At 37.6% G+C, this 20,886-nt stretch overlaps 1 protein-coding gene and 1 long non-coding RNA gene across 10 annotated transcripts in view; one reads left to right on the forward strand and one right to left on the reverse strand.

Annotated features, from left to right (window-relative positions):
- The window catches only part of naa25 (N-alpha-acetyltransferase 25, NatB auxiliary subunit), a 151,323-nt gene that overhangs the window by 40,777 nt on the left and 89,660 nt on the right, over positions 1-20,886 (reverse strand). For all 9 annotated transcript variants that reach the window (XR_011356138.1, XR_011356137.1, XR_011356136.1 and 6 more), the window contains 7 exons: positions 18,573-18,662; positions 16,350-16,530; positions 15,232-15,331; positions 7,453-7,604; positions 5,053-5,178; positions 2,531-2,774; positions 1,611-1,734 (listed from right to left, as the gene is read on the reverse strand). Coding sequence is in view for 5 of the 9 variants with exons in the window: in XM_069932813.1 (XP_069788914.1) it covers positions 1,611-1,734; positions 2,531-2,774; positions 5,053-5,178; positions 7,453-7,604; positions 15,232-15,331; positions 16,350-16,530; positions 18,573-18,662 (1,017 nt within the window). In the remaining 4 variants the exon portion in view is untranslated. The remainder of the gene's footprint in view (positions 1-1,610; positions 1,735-2,530; positions 2,775-5,052; positions 5,179-7,452; positions 7,605-15,231; positions 15,332-16,349; positions 16,531-18,572; positions 18,663-20,886) is intronic.
- Positions 7,275-20,064, forward strand: LOC138761143 (uncharacterized). The gene is made up of 2 exons (XR_011356141.1): positions 7,275-7,321; positions 19,750-20,064. It is a non-coding gene; the product is annotated as an uncharacterized lncRNA (long non-coding RNA).

Consider the following 20,886-nt stretch of genomic DNA (forward strand, 5'->3'; position numbering starts at 1 on the left):
TCCCTGAGTTCCCACCTCTGCATTTTTAACTTTTTTTAAAAAAAGAGATGTAGCACAATCACAGGCCCTACCAGCCCATTCTGACCAAATACACCTATAAATCCCATACGTTTTTGGAGGGTGGGAGAAAACCAGAGTACCTGGAGGAAACCTATACAGTCATGGGGAGAAAATACAAACTCCTTATGGTTAGTGCTGGAATTCGAACCTGATTTGCTGGTGCTGTAATGTTAAAAGAAGAAAAAAAATCTTACCCCTCTCACCTCAAACCAGCAATATTTCCATCCTGGGGATAAAAGATTCTACCCTTCTTACAGTTTTCATCAGGTCACCCCTCAGCCTCTGATGTCTCAGAAAATAATTTAAGTTCAAATGCCTCGACCAATTAATTCAAGCATGCCGTTCACAAGTGAGTTGAGTTGAGGTAGAAAGATGAAAACTGGCTAAGGAGATAAGAGTATGATGGCTACGGAATGGAATACAGCACTTGACACAAAGGTTTTATGTTGAAAAAGATCTTAACAGCGTAGTCTTAATTCTACTCAATGAATTGGCTTCCACCGCCTATTAGACGCAGCTTCTCTAGACTTTCTGCTACTTTCCCCAAGCAGTCATTTTCATGTGAGATTCGACCACCATTGCCATATTTGATGACGTGGAAAACCTCTATCTTGCCCTAAAATCAGTTCAACTTCAGTTCAAATTTGAGCAGTGAATTTAAGCTAGTGCAGAGAATCGAAAATTATTGTGGGCAGTTTCTCTTCCAAAGGATACATTTATTACATTACAGATGGTGTATCCTTAAAGAATGTCCTTCATAACTTCCTAAACTTGGTTCCTCCAATGTTTAAGGACGAGATGCCTAATGTATTTAAAAAAAAACTCCTTTAAACCACAAGCACTATATTTTATCAGACGCTCCAAAGAAAATTCAGGATGCCTGCAAGATATACCCATTTCTACAGATGCACCAAAAAATATATTGAGCAGATGCATCACAATATGGTATGGGAACTGCTCTGCCCAGGATTGTTTAGGTTGTGTCTAACATGACATACTCTTTTATAGTCTCCAACTTCCTTCCATCTTTCCGCTTCCCTTGCCATGCTCAAATATCGGCTGCACCTTCTTGGATTGCAATTGCTGACCAAAGTAACTAGAATGCAAGTATTTGCAGATGGTCAAATGGACATATCAGTATTGGAGTAAAACATGAGGGTCTGGAGACACCGTGACTGAAGTAAAAACAATACTGGAGAAACTCAGCAGGTCAAACAATGATCTTCATGTAGCAAAGATAAAAATACACAACCAACAGTTTGTTACCGATACCAGTACATAACAATACATGGATATTGGAATTTGATATTTGTGGTGTAGTGGTCAATGCACTTATCAATTGAGTAGTTTGAGAAAAGTTTTATGGCTTAACTCACTTTCTTCTGTTAAATTTTAACAAAACCAATGAGTACAAACTTGGGTTTACACATCATTTGAGCTAACCTATGAAAAAGTGTTATAATAGCAAACTAATAGGCTACATCTTCTATTTGAAATTTTTTAGGAAATAGCTGCAATTTTCTCCATTTAATAGTCATTGAGATTCTTACCTAATCCACTGACATCCAATTCATAAACATCAACAACCAAGTAGAAAGCATTAATCTGACACCAGCAGCTACTGCTTTCCAGATAGGTCATCATACGTGTTGGAGGTGGCCCTTGGACCAAAAACTGTAAACAGAAAAGTATGGAATTTATGTTAATGTGCAATTTTCTGGTACTATCAAGTGAGAAATTAACAGAAAAGTGCCTCATATTGCTGTTTAAATACCCATTTCAAAATACCAATCACATCAACCAAAATATCCTGATACGCAAAACCTTTTCTGTCCTCTTCCTATTTCAGTTCCTAAAGGAACAGGGGCGGTGCTCATAGAGCTTTATAGTCTGAGCCAACTGATAAGCAAGTGGAAAAAAACATGGCCTTCAACAAAATGTATTCTGATTTATGTTGAGTTACATTGGGACTGCCCAATATTTGTTTTCTGAGCTGCAAATGTTGACAGGGAAAAGACTTTTGCGTATTGTCTGTGACTGTTGTGGCACATATTGGTTACATCATTAATAGGTGAATACATTAATATGTACCAGTTCTCTGGCACTTTCTAGTTGGCAATTTATTTTTATCTGTTGGCTAATTCTGTCCACACAATCACCACTTAGCACAAATCAAAATATATTTCAGAAGAAAGAACACCACCAACCTTTTCCCTGGGTGGTTAAAGTCAAATATTGCACTCTTAATGTCAACACACAGGGGATTGATTACATGATCCTCCTGCTCTGTAAGTCACTGTGTAGTGCTTTTTGTCAACTGAGTCAAGGGAAACTGTTAAAAGTTGAGGGGAGGAAGAATAGCAAGAGGTTGGAACTGGGATGGGGGAAAATTTGGTATAAAGCGCCAAGTATTGTAATAGCAACGTACATTTCACTTACAACCAAATAACATTTTCTTTGAGAATTCTACCTGAACAACTTGTTTGTCTTTTTTCTTTTCGGTCTGTACTATACATTCAAGCTGTTGAATTAAAGAACGCAGAGTGTCAATTTTAGAAGAGACACCATTCTCTGTTGTTTTTTTGGAATTCTTCGGCTCCACTGCATGGCTAATGGTAGCAAGTGCACAGACCAAGCGTAGTGTCAGCGAGCGAATCTTAAGCCACGTTCTCTCCTCTTTCATAGAAATCTTCCTTTGCCCTTCTGACAATTCACTTTCACAATTGGAAGAAAAAGGATTCATTAAAATTTAATGTGGAAGCATATACAAAGTAGTTTTCATTCATTAGCCACTTAAAATGCCCAAATGCATGATGAGATTTTCCCTATTACCCATTCTAGGAAGTGATCTTCATTTCTTTACAATCTATGTCAATAATTTCACATCAAGTAATCAGTTATGATGAAAAGTCATGGATCTGAATAATTAATTTTATTTCTTTTCCCATGAATACTGTAGTAATTTCCAGCCCTTACAATTAATTTTAGAATTGTAGAGCATGCAGTTTTTTTCAGTTGAGTTAAATTCTACAGCAGTTAATGTGCAGCTTTGGATCATACTGATTAGGAATAGCAATGCATTATCCAAATTCATTTTGAAAAATCTTTATCAGCAACTTGAGGAGAGTAGTTTCATCACTGTGAACTGAATTTGAATAATGACCACTGTAACTGCGAAATTTGGCCAGCATAAATACATAAATAAATAATGAGCATTTTTGGAATTTTTCACCAAATAAAAGAGAAAAACAACATCTGAGGAGAGATGGAAGAATAGAGATTAGTGATGGAGGGCGTGGAGAAAGTGGTGGAAGCACAGTTTTTTGATGCTTTGAGGGGTACAAGGCCAGTTCATGATTACGAATTGGTAGCAGTTGCAGTTGAGCAGAGAAGAGGTGGTGGTATATTGAAATAACAGTGTGCTATTCAGGTGGTTTCAAATTTTGAATAAGAAACTGATCATCATTTCATCCTATTTATTGCTAATCTAGTGCTCGCTGAATGGTTTGAGGAAACAGGCAATAAAGAAAATAATCCTTAGGCACACATGGGATTTGCTGTGGGAGATAGGGGTAGTCAAGGCAGGGATGACAGAAGAAAACTGACTTGGTTATGTTGTTCAAGTTTGTGACTTGAGGATTCAAGGCCACAATATCACAGGGAGTGATGCAAATGATCAATAGTTCAGCAAAGACTTGATTCCATGGGAGGAGAAAAACTGGAAATTAAAAAAACAATGCCATCAAGTAGTTTATGAAAAACATTTGATGCATAAGGATACAAGATGGTTTAGAGGATGCACAGATGGGACTGAGATGGGACCTTCTGTGTGAAGGAAGTAAATTTGAAAGAAGAGTTAAGGAATGCAAGGAGCATGAAGCAATCAGGAGAGGCAATCAACAATCCAGCCTGACACATATCTGTTCACAAGAGACAGAGGGAAAAATAAGCATGAGATTTAAAATGGAAAAATGACAGAAAACTGTGTGACAGAGTATATAGATATGTTTTTGGGAGATAAATTGGAAAAGGTTTGTTAGAGTAGGTTATATACAAACACTTGAAAACAGATCTTATTTAAAATACTGGAGTTCTGCCCTATGCTAGACATATCGGGGCCTCAGAGGTTTTACAAGTGCTTTGAAGAGTGTTCAAGTGACTTCACTAATGGATTGTTGTTTACAAAAGGCAACTGATGAAAGATCTTGCTGGAACTGCAGATTGTCTGGAAGAGAACTTGTTGTTCTAGGAGGGTCATGTGGTTTTGCAAGCAGAGAGAGAGAGAGAGAGTCAAACAGGCTTTTCTTTCTGTGTCAGAGAGAGAGAGAGAAAGATCACTTGTACAGTGTTATAGCCAGCAGAAGCAGCTGGGACTGGAACAGGACAAGCTGGCAAGCTTATGGACAGCCCTTTTGGAAGATGGCCTGGTCAAAGTCCCTGTGGTTCATGCAAGAGGAGAGGACTGGCTGTCTAATGTTTCATTTGGAATAAGTGAAACAAAAAGGAACTCTGTGATGATCTGAAAGAAAGAGATCATCACCTGGAGAACCCTGAAGGGGCAAGTTTCGTCAGCAAGACACTGAAGTGGCTGGTTAAAAAGGAACAACAAATCTCTCTCTGAAAATCGACAAGAATCTTCCTGAGCAGTAACCATTTACCTTTCAAGCACCAAAGCCTGGTGAACTTAATAAATGTTAAATTCTGTGCACAGTATAAGAATTGCCTGCTACCAGTGAATTTGGAGGAATGAGAAGTGAGGTTGCATTGTGAACCAAAGGACTTTTCTGAATTTACACACACATTACATTCATGTGGGCTTAGAATTAGAAGGGGGTTAAGTTAGGTTAGATAAGTCAATAGTGATAAGTTAAAGTGTGGTTCTGTTTTCATGTTTAAAGATAATTAAAAGCAACTTTTGTTAGTAACCATTTGTCTTGGTGAATATCTATTGCTGCTGGGTTTTGGGGTCCTCTGGGCTCATAACTGATATACCTGTCCTTTGGATCCCAGCAAAAGAGAACAGTCAGATCTCGGTTATCTCGAAGATTTTCCCATGGAATATCATCTTCATCTGGACATAAGCCCATGGATTTTATACTTTCTTCCAAGCTTTGCGTTCTAAAAAGGGAGACAAAATGGAAAATAGTTGACTCATGGGATTTTAACCAACAGCATGTTTCCACCCAATATTTCATCGTGGATATGCAACTTGGATCCCAAAATTAAGAAACGAAGACCAAGGAAAAAACTGTCTCAACCTGTAACGATTTTGTTCTCATGGCAAGCATTCATGAAGATAAACCTTTAATCTAATGTCATCCTTCAACAAGTGGTTATATCCAAAGCATTGTGTATTACTATGTGTTTTCATACTAAATGCAAATATATACAGTATATATAAAGTGGCTTCATTAAAGATACAGTGTCCTCCATAACGTTTGGGACAAAGACACTTTTTTCCTTTATTTGCCAGTGTTCCATAGATTTAAATTTGTAATCAAACAATTCACATGTAATTAAAGTGCACATTACAGATTTTATTCAATGTTATTTGTTTACATTTTGGCTTGACCTTGTAGAAATTACAGCACTTTTTAATATACATAGTCTCCTCATTTTAGGGCACCATAATATTTGGGTCATTTGGCTTCAAAGATGTGAGTACTCAGATATGTTTAATTGCTTCATTGGTGCAGGTATAAAAGAGCTAGGTTGCTTCTAAGCTTTTGATCACCTTTGGAGTCTGTAGTTGCCATTTTCAAGAGGACAGAATTGTGCCATTGAAAGTCAAAGAAGCCATTATGAGGTTGAAATGCAAGAATAAAACAGTAAGAGACATCGCCCAAACCTTAGGATTACCAGAATCAACATTTTGGAACATCATTAAGAAGAAATAGCATACTGGCGAGCTCAGTAATCGCAAAGGGACTGCTATTCCAAGGAAAACCTCCACTGCTGTGACAGAAGAATTCTCATCATAATGAAGAAAAATCCCCAAATGTCCATCTGACAGATCAGAAACACTTTTCAGAGGCCAGGTGTGACTTTGTCAATGACTACTTTCCGCAGAAAACCTCATGAACAGCAATACAGAGGCTACTCTGCAAGAAGCAAAACGTGGCAAAGGTGAAATGCTTTGGATCATGGGCAGCTCCTCTAATAAAGGTTAATCTTGGTCTCATCTGTCCTATTTCAGTGGCTAACCAGTGGTTTGCATCTTGCAGTGCAGCCTCTGTATTTATTTTCACTTCTGCAGACAGTATTCATTGACATATTTACACCTGCCCACTGAAGAGTGTTTCTCATCATCAGACACCAATTTAGGGATTTTTCTTCATTATAATGAGAATTCTTCTGCCATCAGCAGTGGAGGTCTTCCTGGAATACCAGTTGCTTTGCGAATACTGAGCTCCCTGGTATTCTCTTTCTTCTTAATAATGTTCCAAACTGTTGATTTTGGTGATCCTAACGTTTAGGTGACATCTCTTTCTGATTTATTCTTGTTTTTCAGCCTCATAATGGCTTCTTTGACTTTCATTGGTACAACTCTGGTTCTCGTGTTGAAAAATGGCAATGACAGACTCCAAAGCTGATCAAAATCTTATAAGCAAGCCCAACTCTCAAATATACCTGAATACTCACAAACATCTGTGAAGCCAAATGTCCCAAACACTATGGGGTCCTGAAATGAGGGGATTGTTTATAAAAAGTGCTGTAATTTCCTCATGGTCAAACCAAAATGTATACAAATAACCTTGAATAAAATCTGGAATGTGTACTTTAATAACATTTGAATTATTTGATTACAAATTTAAAACTGTGGAGCACAGGGTGAAAGAAATGAAAAAGATGTCTTTGCCACAAACATTATGGAGAGCATTGTATTTATTTGGAAAGGATATAAACACTTTTTAATTTAAAAAAAATTTAGACACACACAGTAACAGGCCATTCGGCCCATGAGCCTGCATCCAATTTACACCAAATTAAACTACACCCCGGTATGTTTCAAACAGTGGGAGGAAATCGGAGCCCTGAGGAAACTCACACAGACACGGGGAGAAGGTACAAACCCCTTAGACAGCATGGGATTCAAACCCCGGTCCCGACTGCTGGTGCTATAAAGGCGTTGCACTAACAGCTACGCTAACCCTGTCGCCCATTTTCAATTATATTGCCTGACCCACTGAGTATGCTCTCTATTTTTTTGTTTTAATTTCAGATTTCAAGCATCCACAGTGTTTGGATTTTTATATAACCTGTAAGTATTTAACATATATTTGAAGCACTGACCAATTTTACTATCAGTTATCATTCAACAAGTAAACCAATTTGCAATAACCATAAACTCTGTTCCTCTGGTAAAGTGATGTACAGTATAGTGACACATACATGTTTGCTTCGAGAAAGAGGTCTAACAGCATACGTTCAACACGGACTTGTGCAAAATGCAGAGAGTTGTTCAGCCGGTTCCGAAAGGCAATGAATTCTGGGATCTTCTCAAAAGCACCATATTTATAGGCCTGGATTATGTATTCAGAGGTCTGTAAAATAAAGTAAACTAGCACAGTAAAACAAATGTTCTTATTATACATAGCACCCCAGCAAACAAATTAATTCCCAAATCTCCTTTGCATTTAAAGGAGAGTAAATATTTACTTTCTTTTCCTCCTGAAAACATTGACTCCTGCTGGATCACAACTCTAGATGACTCATACGACACATTGCTGACATATTCAGAGCCACTGTTCATGGAGGAGAATAAAACTATTTAACTTGTGGGGTTAAGTCACAACTAAACCAAATGTCCTTTCTCCACTAAATGACGAGCCTGCTGATGATGTTTTAATTTCATACACCCAAACTTATTTTGACCCAGCATTTGGAGGATCGTGATACTCATCAAATTAGCTTCAGCAACAGTAACCATAGTAGGTATTATAACTCAAACCCTGAGGAAATGGAACCAATCTATAACACAACACAATTCAAATAAAAACACAATGTTGGAGGAACTCAACAGGTCAGTGTTATTTATATAGCAAAGATAAAAATAGATAACCATAAAAGACACTGCTCGACTTGCTGAGTTCCTGCACCATTGTGTTTTTATTTCAACCACAGTGTCTGCAGACTTTCATGCTTATTTCTATCTTTTCAATTCAAATGGGTGGTGATGTGTTTTGATAACTAATGTTAATGAGTCCAGGATACCTTGTTACAGGAGAAAAGGCTAGAAGAATGATTAGGAGAGAAAGGCACAAAAGAACTATCTTAATTTTTTTTTTAAGAGAACATAAATCTATTCTCCTTCATGCCTGGCCTACATGTGATTTTGTGGTAATGCAGCTTAAGAGTGCTGGCACACAAAGAAGTGAAAGAACTGATGAAATATACTCACAAAATAATACCTTTCAACCAACATTCAAGATTGCTCATCTTTTTTCCTGGATTCTCTGATCTATGAGCAGCAGAGACCCCAGAAAGAAGCCACAACAATAACACTCAGGCAGTGGTTGTGGGATTCCTCAGTATCAAACTTAGATTATGAAGTCTAACCCAAGGAAACATCTGGCTGATTACTGTATTCCATTCTCCTGAAGTTAATGAACTATTGAATGATGTTGAACACTATTTTGTAAAGACAATTTGCATGAGTATAGTACATTTTTATTTGACATATACCACAGTTATAGGCCATTTCGGCCCACGAGTCCATGCCGCCCAATTTATACCCCCAGTGTGTCCATGATTGAATGGCTTATTAGCATCTGTAACAACTGAGCTGGCCTGATAATGAAGTTGCCAGGCTGGCCCTGTCGTTAGTAGTTGGAGAATCAAAATGAGGGAATTGCATCTCCCTTGGCAATCCTAATTTCTTTGTCTATGAGAGGAATAACCACTATACACTCTACTTGGAGTCTAAAATATTATGTGCAGCACCATCACCTTGCTAAGCGTGACTGTTCTTGGACAGATTCAGTGGTTCAAATAAAGGTGTTTGAGAGGTGGGTGCCTGTAGCAGAAGAACTATGCCTCAGCAGAATTGATAATCTGCAATATTAGCAGAGACCAGCCAGTGGTTAAAGTATTTGTAACCATCTTCAGCTAGATATGTCAACTTCACGATTACGTATGCCTTCTACTAAAGCCCCTTTCTTTACTTATGCAGTTCTTCAACCAACTCCATGTGACAAAAAAAAAAACTGGCCAAGCTTATTGTGGTTGTAGTACTAAAAATCTGTGCTTCAGATGTAGCTGCACCTCCAGCATCCCTAACAGAGCAGAAATTTGAGGAGCTATGTCCCGGTTGAGTATAAGCATCTTATCAATCTGTTTTCAAATCATTAACCATGTGCTGGAAAGATATACGGAAGGATTCAACAGAGAGGAAAAAGATACAATTAATAAATAAAATTGCATTATAATTCATTAGTCTCAAATGGAGAAATTAATATTAAGAACTAGACAAAAAATGTTTTAGGGGAGAGAGCTCAAAGTATTGGTGTGGCAATTAAAGGCAGAACAGGTTTCTAGAACAATTAATGCTATTAGAAAAGATTCAAAAATTACATATAAACCCCAAGATATAAATGATGCTTTTAAAGAACTTTGTGTGAAATTGTATAACTTCTGAGTCTGAAAATTATGTTAACATTAATAATTTTTTAGCTGAACTTCAGTTACCTTTTTTGAATACTTGAGAAGGTGATGAGAAATTATTGATACACTTAAGTCAATGCAGAATGGCAAGTCTCCTAGTGAAGATGGATTTACATCAGAATTTTATAAAAAATTTCAGGATTATTCTTTCTTTGGCTTGGCTTCGCGGACGAAGATTTATGGAGGGGGTAAAAAGTCCACGTCAGCTGCAGGCTCGTTTGTGGCTGACCAGTCCGATGCGGGACAGGCAGACACGATTGCAGCGGTTGCAAGGGAAAATTGGTTGGTTGGGGTTGGGTGTTGGGTTTTTCCTCCTTTGCCTTTTGTCAGTGAGGTGGGCTCTGCGGTCTTCTTCAAAGGAGGCTGCTGCCCGCCAAACTGTGAGGCGCCAAGATGCACGGTTTGAGGCGTTATCAGCCCATTGGCGGTGGTCAATGTGGCAGGCACCAAGAGATTTCTTTAGGCAGTCCTTGTACCTTTTCTTTGGTGCACCTCTGTCACGGTGGCCAGTGGAGAGCTCGCCATATAATACGATCTTGGGAAGGCGATGGTCCTCCATTCTGGAGACGTGACCCATCCAGCGCAGCTGGATCTTCAGCAGCGTGGACTCGATGCTGTCGACCTCTGCCATCTCGAGTACCTCGACGTTAGGGGTGTGAGCGCTCCAATGGATGTTGAGGATGGAGCGGAGACAACGCTGGTGGAAGCGTTCTAGGAGCCGTAGGTGGTGCCGGTAGAGGACCCATGATTCGGAGCCGTACAGGAGTGTGGGTATGACAACGGCTCTGTATACGCTTATCTTTGTGAGGTTTTTCAGTTGGTTGTTTTTCCAGACTCTTTTGTGTAGTCTTCCAAAGGCGCTATTTGCCTTGGCGAGTCTGTTGTCTATCTCATTGTCGATCCTTGCATCTGATGAAATGGTGCAGCCGAGATAGGTAAACTGGTTGACCGTTTTGAGTTTTGTGTGCCCGATGGAGATGTGGGGGGGCTGGTAGTCATGGTGGGGAGCTGGCTGATGGAGGACCTCAGTTTTCTTCAGGCTGACTTCCAGGCCAAACATTTTGGCAGTTTCCGCAAAGCAGGACGTCAAGCGCTGAAGAGCTGGCTCTGAATGGGCAACTAAAGCGGCATCATCTGCAAAGAGTAGTTCACGGACAAGTTTCTCTTGTGTCTTGGTGTGAGCTTGCAGGCGCCTCAGATTGAAGAGACTGCCATCCGTGCGGTACCGGATGTAAACAGCGTCTTCATTGTTGGGGTCTTTCATGGCTTGGTTCAGCATCATGCTGAAGAAGATTGAAAAGAGGGTTGGTGCGAGAACACAGCCTTGCTTCACGCCATTGTTAATGGAGAAGGGTTCAGAGAGCTCATTGCTGTATCTGACCCGACCTTGTTGGTTTTCGTGCAGTTGGATAATCATGTTGAGGAACTTTGGGGGACATCCGATGCGCTCTAGTATTTGCCAAAGCCCTTTCCTGCTCACGGTGTCGAAGGCTTTGGTGAGGTCAACAAAGGTGATGTCGAGTCCTTTGTTTTGTTCTCTGCACTTTTCTTGGAGCTGTCTGAGGGCAAAGACCATGTCAGTGGTTCCTCTGTTTGCGCGAAAGCCGCACTGTGATTCTGGGAGAATATTCTCAGCGACACTAGGTATTATTCTATTTAGTAGAATCCTAGCGAAGATTTTGCCTGCAATGGAGAGCAACGTGATTCCCCTGTAGTTTGAGCAGTCTGATTTCTCGCCTTTGTTTTTGTACAGGGTGATGATGGTGGCATCACGAAGATCCTGAGGCAGTTTACCTTGGTCCCAACAAAGCTTGAAAAACTCATGCAGTTTGGCATGCAGAGTTTTGCCGCCAGCCTTCCAGACTTCTGGGGGGATTCCATCCATACCTGCTGCTTTGCCACTTTTCAGTTGTTCGATTGCCTTATATGTCACATCCAGGGTGGGAACCTCATCCAGCTCTAGCCTTAGGGGCTGTTGAGGGAGCTGGAGCAGGGCGGAATCTTGGACTGAGCGGTTGGTACTGAAAAGAGATTGGAAGTGTTCTGACCATCGGTTGATTATTAATGCCTCTTTAAATGGATGTGTTGAAACAAGCATTGGAGGTTCTTTACTTGATTCTTTTTTTAATGCGATTTTAACAGTCATTCTTAAGATAGAGACTGTTAAAAACTGAATCTTATTGACCTATTTCTTTGTTAAATGTTGATTATAAAATTGTAGCTAAGGTTTTAGCAAATAGATTGGTGAAGTAATTACCAAATTTAATTCATTTGGATCAGAGTGGATTTATTAAAAATCATTATTCTGCAGAAAATATTGCAAAATTAATTAGTTTGATTCATATTTCTCAGAAGAAATCCAACTTACCAATGGTCTTATGCCAAAAAGGCATTTGTTAGATTAGAATGTATTGGAAACAATAAAGTATTGGAAACATTTAGATTTGGACCAATCTTAATTAGTTGGATTAAATCTTGATATAAAAACCCTTCTGCCAGAGTGGTGACAAATGGCCAAATATCATCATCATTTCTATTAAAGAGATCTACTAGACAAAGGATGCCCTTTGTCCCCGACATTGTTTGCATTAGCTAATGAACCTTTAGCACAATTGATAAGAAATGATGGTAGTATTAAGGTTTTCAGAGTTAATTCTGAAGAATTTAAGATTAATTTATTTGCTGATGATGCTTTGATTTATTTAACAGAACCACAAAATTCATTAAGATTATTATACGAGAGGTTAAAACAATATGAAGAAATATCAGGTTATAAAATTAATTGTGATAAAAGTGAGATTATGCCGTTGATTGATGGTGATTATAATCAATGTAAGAAAAATGTTCAATATAAATGGTCAGAACAAATTAAACATTTAGGTATTAGAATTGATAATGATTTAGATAATTTTAATGTTAAATTATTTACCTTTATTTCATAAAATTAACAATGACTTAGATGGAAAGAATTAGCTAAACATTAATAGGTACAGTCAATTGTATTAAGATGAATATTTTTCCTAGAATTCAATATCTTTTTCAATCTATTCCTTGTAAAGTTCCTCTGAATTTTTTTTAAAAGATTTGAATTTTATAATTAGGAAACTTTTGTGGAAAGGTAAAATGGTTCGAGTATCCTTTCAAAAATTAACTTGGAAGTAAGAATTGGGAGGTTTATAACTCCCGAATTTTCAAAATGATTATTATAAAGCAGCACAATTGAAGTTTATTCATAGAATGTTTGATTTGGATAATGTTAATATGGGCTAATATTGAGTTAATTAAAATTGGTGAGAAAAATATGGCACAATTTATCTATAAATGGAATACCAAGTTATTAATTATTAATAATAATCTACCTATTTTGAGACATTTAATTGAATTATGGAATAGGATAAATGATGAGATAGGTACACAAGGGAAAATTTCAGGTAAAATACCTTTATATCAGAAAAAAACATTTTCCTTTTACTCTTAACAATTAGTTTTTGAATACATGGAATCAGAAAGAAATAAAACTGTACAAGATTGTTGTGATGCTGGTTATTTTATTTCTTTTCAGAGAATGAAGGTAAAATACAAAATTCAAAATAATATACTTTTTTGTTATTATCAAGTTAAGGCTTTATTATTGGATTAATTTTGGACATACTTTAACATTACCAAGACATTCAAAATTTGAAATTCTTCTTATGGAAGGTGGTACAAAAAATGTATTTCCAAAATGTTTAAATTATTACAAAGTAAGATGCCTAAATTAGATGTTCATAAATCAAGATTAAAATGAAAAAAATATTTGGGAATAATTGATCAAGGTGATTGGAGAACTATATATAAAGATAGTATGACTAAGATTGTTCATGTGAGATATAGATTAGTCCATTATAATTTTATACATCAGCTGTATTTAATTCCACAGAAATTAAATAAATATAATTTAATCTCTTCAGTTTTATGCTTTAGATGTTCTAAAGAACTAGGCTCTTTCTTACACTCAACTTGGTTATGTCATGTTAAATTTTTTTGGATATGATAAGGAATTTTTAGAGAAAGTTTTAAAGATTCAATTACCTATGGATCCAATGTTAATGTTAAAATGTTGAGTTTGAAATTGAGGTTGACTAGGTACCAAATAGTGTTTTTAATATGGCAATGGCTGTAGCAAGAAATTGTATAGCTCTTATTTGGAAAAATGAGATTGATTTGGGATTGCAGAGATGGCATATGAAATTGAGAACATGTATTCCAATGGAAAAAAATAACGTATAATTTACGTGATAATTATTTCTTTTTTTTGGAAAGTGTGGAACCCTTATTTGAATTATATGGGTTTAAAATATTGAATTCCCTGGGGCTTGTTGTGGCGGTGCTGCTCTGATCCACGAGGGTTTATTGTGTTTGTGATGGTTTAAATCTCCTGTTTTCTTTTTCTTTCCTTCTTTTAGGTTTTTTGGGGTGGGAAGAGTGGGTGTTGGAAGGGGCGCAGGATATTTTTCATTTGTATCTATATATTCAAATTTTTAAATAAAGTATTCAAAAAAATAATGTGTTGGAATCTTTGGCTTGGCTTCGTGGACGAAGATTTATGGAGGGGGTAAAAGTCCACGTCAGCTGCAGGCTCGATTGTGGCTGACAAGTCCGATGCGGGACAGGCAGACACGGTTGCAGGGGAAAATTGGTTGGTTGGGGTTGGGTCTTGGGTTTTTCCTCCTTTGTCTTTTGTCAGTGAGGTGGGCTCTGCGGTCTTCTTCAAAGGAGGTTGCTGCCCGCCGAACTGTGAGGCGCCAAGATGCACGGTTTGAGGCGATATCAGCCCACTGGCGGTGGAATATATCACTGATATTGCTATCAAAGAGCATATAATAGCCAAACAACCTGTTCTCCAAGTCCCCAAAGGACAAGCAGCAAGAACAATATAAAAAAATTTGCTGGCAAGGTTTTAAAAAGGTATTGTGTCAATGCATTTCAGCACAATTTAATCACATGTTGAAAACAAGTCTGGCACTGAGAACATTTGATGCTTATATTTGAAACTTGTGGCATGCAATTGATTTATCATAGCTTCCCAAATGTTTAAGCTTATGCTTCGTTGTTTGAATCAAATGCTAATGACAATAAGGAAAGTTTGGGATGTGACACGAACCAACGAGGTATCCAGATACCAGAAAACCTAAACGAAATTTATCAAAGTCAAAAAGATTAACATACTGATTGTATAATCATTATTTTAGAATGTAATGGTTACCCTGCCAATAGCACAAGGTCCGAGGGACATACATAGTATTGTTTTACAATTTATCATTAATCTGAGTTTACAGAAGTATTCACTGCATTAAATAAAAGTTAAATTGTATTTAAATTAATTCCAAAAGACTATTTGTAAACAAATGGCACTAACCAGTTACATGCACTATTATTGAGGGAAGTTAGGCAAGAAAAATTAAAAAACTAAAATTGTTGCCAGGGTCCGCTTTCAATTTAGCATGGTGACATTTATGGCACACTTACATCTTTCTGGTTGGAGTGGAAAAACCTGAGTGTGAAGTTACACGCTTGGGAAGCAGCAGCAAGGTGACCCAACGGCTCTGCATATCGAGTCAGCAAATATCTGCCAGTCAAATACAGTAGTATCAATCACCGACACTGAAATGAAAATTATCGCATTGCCCAAAGCAAGAGGAAGTGGATACAATTACAATATTGAAAAGACATTTAGACAGATACATGGATAGGAAAGATTTGGAGGAAATGGGCCAAATACAGGCAAATGGGATTACAGTAAATTGACATCTCAGTTGACTTAAATGAATTGGGCTGAAGGACTTGTTTCCATGCTATTCAACTATGAATCTATGAATCATGGGCATTGCAAGTAACTTTTAATGCCTGTAACATCCAAAGCTCTTTTGAGTACTGAGAAAATATTATACAAAAAATTATTTACTCAGTCCAATTCCAATCAGTTGTCTCATGCTTTGCTAAAGCACTATGGTAAAAAATATCCACACTATATACAATAAACAGTCATTTCTATTGATCTGAATTAGCCTCTTAATCTAAGACTGCATTCCACTCCAATAATCTGCTATCCAATTTCAGGAATCCAATGTTTCATTATCTGGCTCACTGGATACTGTTTTCTAGTCCCTTGCATTCACAGGAGTGCCTGTGTTTTTCCCCATTCTCCCTTGAAATTCACCTGGCTGTTTGCTATGCTTGTTTTAAATTTACCAAGTTCAATGAAAAATGTATTATTCTGTGTAACATTAAAAAAACTTGGGAAATCTGCTTGCCTGAAACCACTCTTTAGCGTACCAGATTAATGAAGTTTGACTATACCTTGTAACTTTTAAGTGCCAAAGTGTCTTTTGGGTTGTCAAGATTGCCAATTATACTTCACAATGTGTGCCATTAGACAGTGATAATATTAATCTACACAATTTTCTCTTGAATGCACAAGCTCTATGCAATATCAGTTTATGCTTAAAAGAGGAAAATATTCTAGTTTGCCCATTTGGAAACATAGCTGCCCTCAACACAAATGGATGGCTCCATTTTTCAAGATTAATATGAACAAAGGAAGTTTTTGATAGGGTAACATTTATCAAATCTGAGAAAGTACCCACCCAATTGTATCATGTTGCACATGTTTGGCATCAAGGCTGGTGTACAAGTCTACAACAGGTTCAAAAGCTCCCAAAAGACAGTAGATTCGAATGAGCAGTAACTTGAACTGAGCACTTGAAGGGCTGTTAGAGAGGGTCTCCTCCAGCAGTGCCAGGGACTGCCACAATGGCATTTCCTCACCTGCAGGAACATCATGACACAAAGGCAAAGGAGTATGAACATATGATGCATTAGAGTTAATAATAACATCCATTTTGATAGATAGATTACTCAAAATCACTGGAGAAAGTTCTGAATTCTACTACTTTAAACCTTTTTCCAGTAACCTGTCTCCCACAGCAAAATAATTCAAGCTTGTATTCAAAATATTAATTTGTAGCTTTGAACAGATTTTGGTTTCTTGATTTGCCCTGAATTTGAAAGGCTGCAAGCTCAGGGAAAAGCAAAATGACTGGAACATCAATCAAAGTATCTCAGAACTTGTGTGCAAATTAATAAATAAATAAATTCTGTTCCAAGGAATAGAGTTTTGCATGATTTTGGTCCATCCATTAAAAAAATACGATCAAATACCAATAAATTGAGCAGCCTATGTACAACATTACTATCAAGTGAATCTCTGAAATGCTCATTCCTTTTACATAAATGCAGAAAGGGATTGAAAAATATTGTGATAGGATGGAGACCAAGGCTGCCAAGCTGATACAACTGCTTCTGGTACTATTTGGTAATTAATCATGGTTGATCTGCACAGGGGAAAGTAAGTAATATAAATGAAGACAGTAAGAAAGCAAAAAAAGTACAGCATACTTGAATTGCAAGCTACAAAACAGCATTTACTAGAAATTTGAAATGGAAGAGAATTTTGGACCTACCTAGAAGTGGTAGAAGGAAAAATACTAAATCTAATATTACCTGTAGATTATCTTACATCAGAACTAGCCAAGTGTGACACAAACAAGTCTGAGCCAGTCATCAGAAATTCTTAAATTCAGTATGAGCAGAAAATGAGATTCTGCATTTCTTGCTTATACTTGGGTTTGACAGAATAGTTCTGGGAAAACTGCAATAAAGAATTGAAGTGATAGTCAACTGGAAGCTTTGGATTGCTTTTTAAGGCTGAAAGGAGGTGTTCTGCTAAGTGATTACATTCTGTGCATTGATTTTCTTTAATTAGACATCGTAATCATCAAAAAGGTATGCAAGTGGGCTTGCAATTCTACAGGTATATGGGTTAACAGTATGGTTGAAGACTCCTGCCAAAGAAATGGGCAAAAAATGATGGTAACAGATGAAAGATTAGTTCAAAATTATTCTAGACTTGGAATTCATCAGGATGTGGACATGAAGGATGAAACTGAGGCTTCTGTTGAAAACTGATCAGATGGGATCAATTTACAATCCACCAGATAGATCAGTTACAATTAACCAACAATTATTTACTTCTTAAATGGGACAAAAAGGAATAGTGTTACTTAGTTAATCTTAGTTTCATTGTAGTAATTTTCTTTGTTCTCTGCATCCCTCTTTGTAACTTACAAAGCACACCTTTTTTCTCAGGTAGAAGTGCTCAAAATTAGAGGGCATAGGTTTGAGGCGCGAGTGATGATATTTAAAGGAGATCTGAGCGACCAGATTTTCTACACATTGTGATGGTTATATGGAATGAGCTGCCGGATTGAATGGTGAAGGCAAATATAATTACAGAACTTAAAAGCATTTGAACAATTACTTGTTCAGAAAGGAGTAGAGATATTTATACCTATATGTTAATAGTATATCTACTTTGTTGGATATTTATTCTTATTTTATACCCATGTATGATTTACTTATAAAATTCAATAAAAATGTTGTAAGAAGAACAACGGGGTAGAGAAATATGGCCCCAATGAGGGCAAATGGTTGATCTGCATCCTGGACAGCTTGGACAAGTTGAACCGACGGGCAATGCACAAAGTGCTGGAGAAACTCACCAGGTCACACAGCATCTACAGCTTGCACTTGCTGAGTTTCTCTAGCACTTTTATAAATTGAGTACAATCCCACAGTTCCAAGTTACAAATTTACAACGGCCTTATCAAGAGAGATTTTCAAAAATACAGCAAAAGCATTTATTTATACACAAAGAATACACGATAGCCAATGGCACTTTTGCACCACAGAACAAATCAGCTAAAAATGCTTTTAAGGTTACAGTTTAAGATGAGAAGAAAACTGCTAACCTGATTGTCTCCAGATGTCGAGAAGAAGATGTACAGCAAATAGACAATAATTATCAGAGAACTGCAATTCTGTTTTTAAGCACGACTTCCCTGTTGAATGGAGCAGACCACAGCATTTCAAAAACTAAACCAATCTGAGGAACTATGCTATTTAAAACTTTTGCTCTGGGTCCTCTCGGCATTGAGCTGTTGAATAGGTTCTCATTTTCACATTTCCAAAATCTTTTGCTTTTCCCATATTGTTACGAGTATAGGAAATAAGGATTTGAAGGAAATTTGCTGCAAGGCAACACCATTAAAGCTGAAACTGCAGAATCCGATAATGCTGAAAATATTCAGCAGCTCATGGAGCATCCATGGAAAGAGAAATCAGTTTACCAAGGATGACCAGAATTGTTGGTTTAATGGTCATTTTAAAAAATTGACAAAAGTACACACCCAAATTTTTCTGTCAAAGTAACACAAGACAAGTGGCAGACGATATATTATGCAAACTTCCCTTCACAGACTCCATTGATATCTCCTGCTGCCAAAGAAAGGCAGCCAATGTACTGAAGGACTCATCACGCCCCAGAAAACATACTCTTCTCTTTCCTTTCATTGACTAGAAGGCTCAAGAGCATGAGATTGCACACCAAAAAGCTCAAAGACAGTTTCTTCACCATAGTCATCGGGCTCCTGAATGAACCCCAATGTGTTATCATGCTGTCCTTGGTTTGTACTTGTTGATCTTTCTTTCATGGTAACTCTATTGTGCTCTTATTCTTCTACATTATATAATTGTATGAATGTTAGAATTAACCTATCAGAACCTCAAAGAAACCCTCGACTCTGTACCTGGCATAACATGACAATTTAAATATTAAAAGCACACACACGATCTAGAAACTTTAGCTAAATATCATGCAAGTTGCTATCCAAGTTCACCACTCTCCCATTAGCTTAAAAGAAAAGCATTTCGATCTCTGCCTTGAATAGTGTGTAGTTATTCTGAGGTGGTAGAGGCCTACTCAGTCTGCAGACCTGTTCGAAAGAGCTGTTTTATAATTCAGTCTCCTAACGCAACATTTTCCCCATAGCTTGGAAATTAGTTGTTTGGACATATGCTCTTTGTAGTTTCACTGACGGCAGAGCTACGTAAGAAAACGTCTGACTCAGGCGTTTAATTCTCTTCCAGCCAACTTTTATGTCACTTCCTGTCCAGCTGTCTCAAAACCTGAAGTGATGTCAAAGATGCCCCAACGCATTACTCGGTTCGCGGGCTTTGTGCCCAAGGTGGAGGGGGTCCAGCACCGTCTTAGCGCGGACCGCCAGAACGCATGTTTGGCTGCCATTACAGTGACGATTCATGTGTGAAACGATGCCCTGCCGGATGCCGCTACATTCTTAATATAAATGGAGTTGGCAGAGAATGTTAAGCTTTGTCATTTACTGTAACCTTATAAAGTTATGATGTGCTAAATACTGCCAAATAAACTTTCTCTCCATTAAATGAGATTCACTTTCTTTCAGTTTTTAAACAGTACCTGGGAAAAATATAAAAATGTAACATTTTAATTTTTATTCTTCTGCTTTAATTACAACCTTTCTATTTCATGCTCTCTCTTGACATGCCAAGTGTTTACCAGGGCAACAGGCATTTTACAACCATATGAAGCTAATGCAGCACTTTCATGTATGCCATATATGGGGAGAGAAATGAAACCAAAGCAAAAGAAAAAGTGGAATATCCGAATTATCAAATGAAACTGGGTGTTGTAAGCCAGTTAAGAGGCAAAGCACAATAACCATATAACAATTACAGCACAGAAACAGGCCATATTGGCCCTTCTCGTCCGCACTGAACGAAGTACTCTCCTCTAGTCCCACCTACCTGCACCTTGCCCATAACCCTCCATTCCCCTCCCATCCATATACCTATTCAATTTTTCCTTAAGTGACAAAATGGACTCTGCCATGACTACTTCTCCTGGAAGCTCATTCCACACAGCCACCACTGAGTGAAGAAGTTCCATCTCATGTTACTTCTAAATTTTTGCCCCTTAACTCTAAACTCATGACCTCTTGTTTCAATCTCTCCTACCCTCAATAGAAAAAGCCTATCCACATCAATTCCATCTATACCCCTCAATCTTAAATAATTCCTTGGAGCATAGAAGGTTGAGGGGAGATTTGATAAAGACCTAATCTGCTCAATCTTTCTTTGTAATCTGGATTCTGAAACCCAGGTAACATTTTTGTAAATCTTCTCTGCACTCTCTCTACCATGTTGATATCCTTCCTTCAATTAGGTGACCAGAACTGCATACAGTAT

The sequence above is a fragment of the Narcine bancroftii genome, chromosome 4, assembly GCF_036971445.1.
Source record: "Narcine bancroftii isolate sNarBan1 chromosome 4, sNarBan1.hap1, whole genome shotgun sequence".
Lineage (NCBI taxonomy): Eukaryota > Metazoa > Chordata > Chondrichthyes > Torpediniformes > Narcinidae > Narcine > Narcine bancroftii.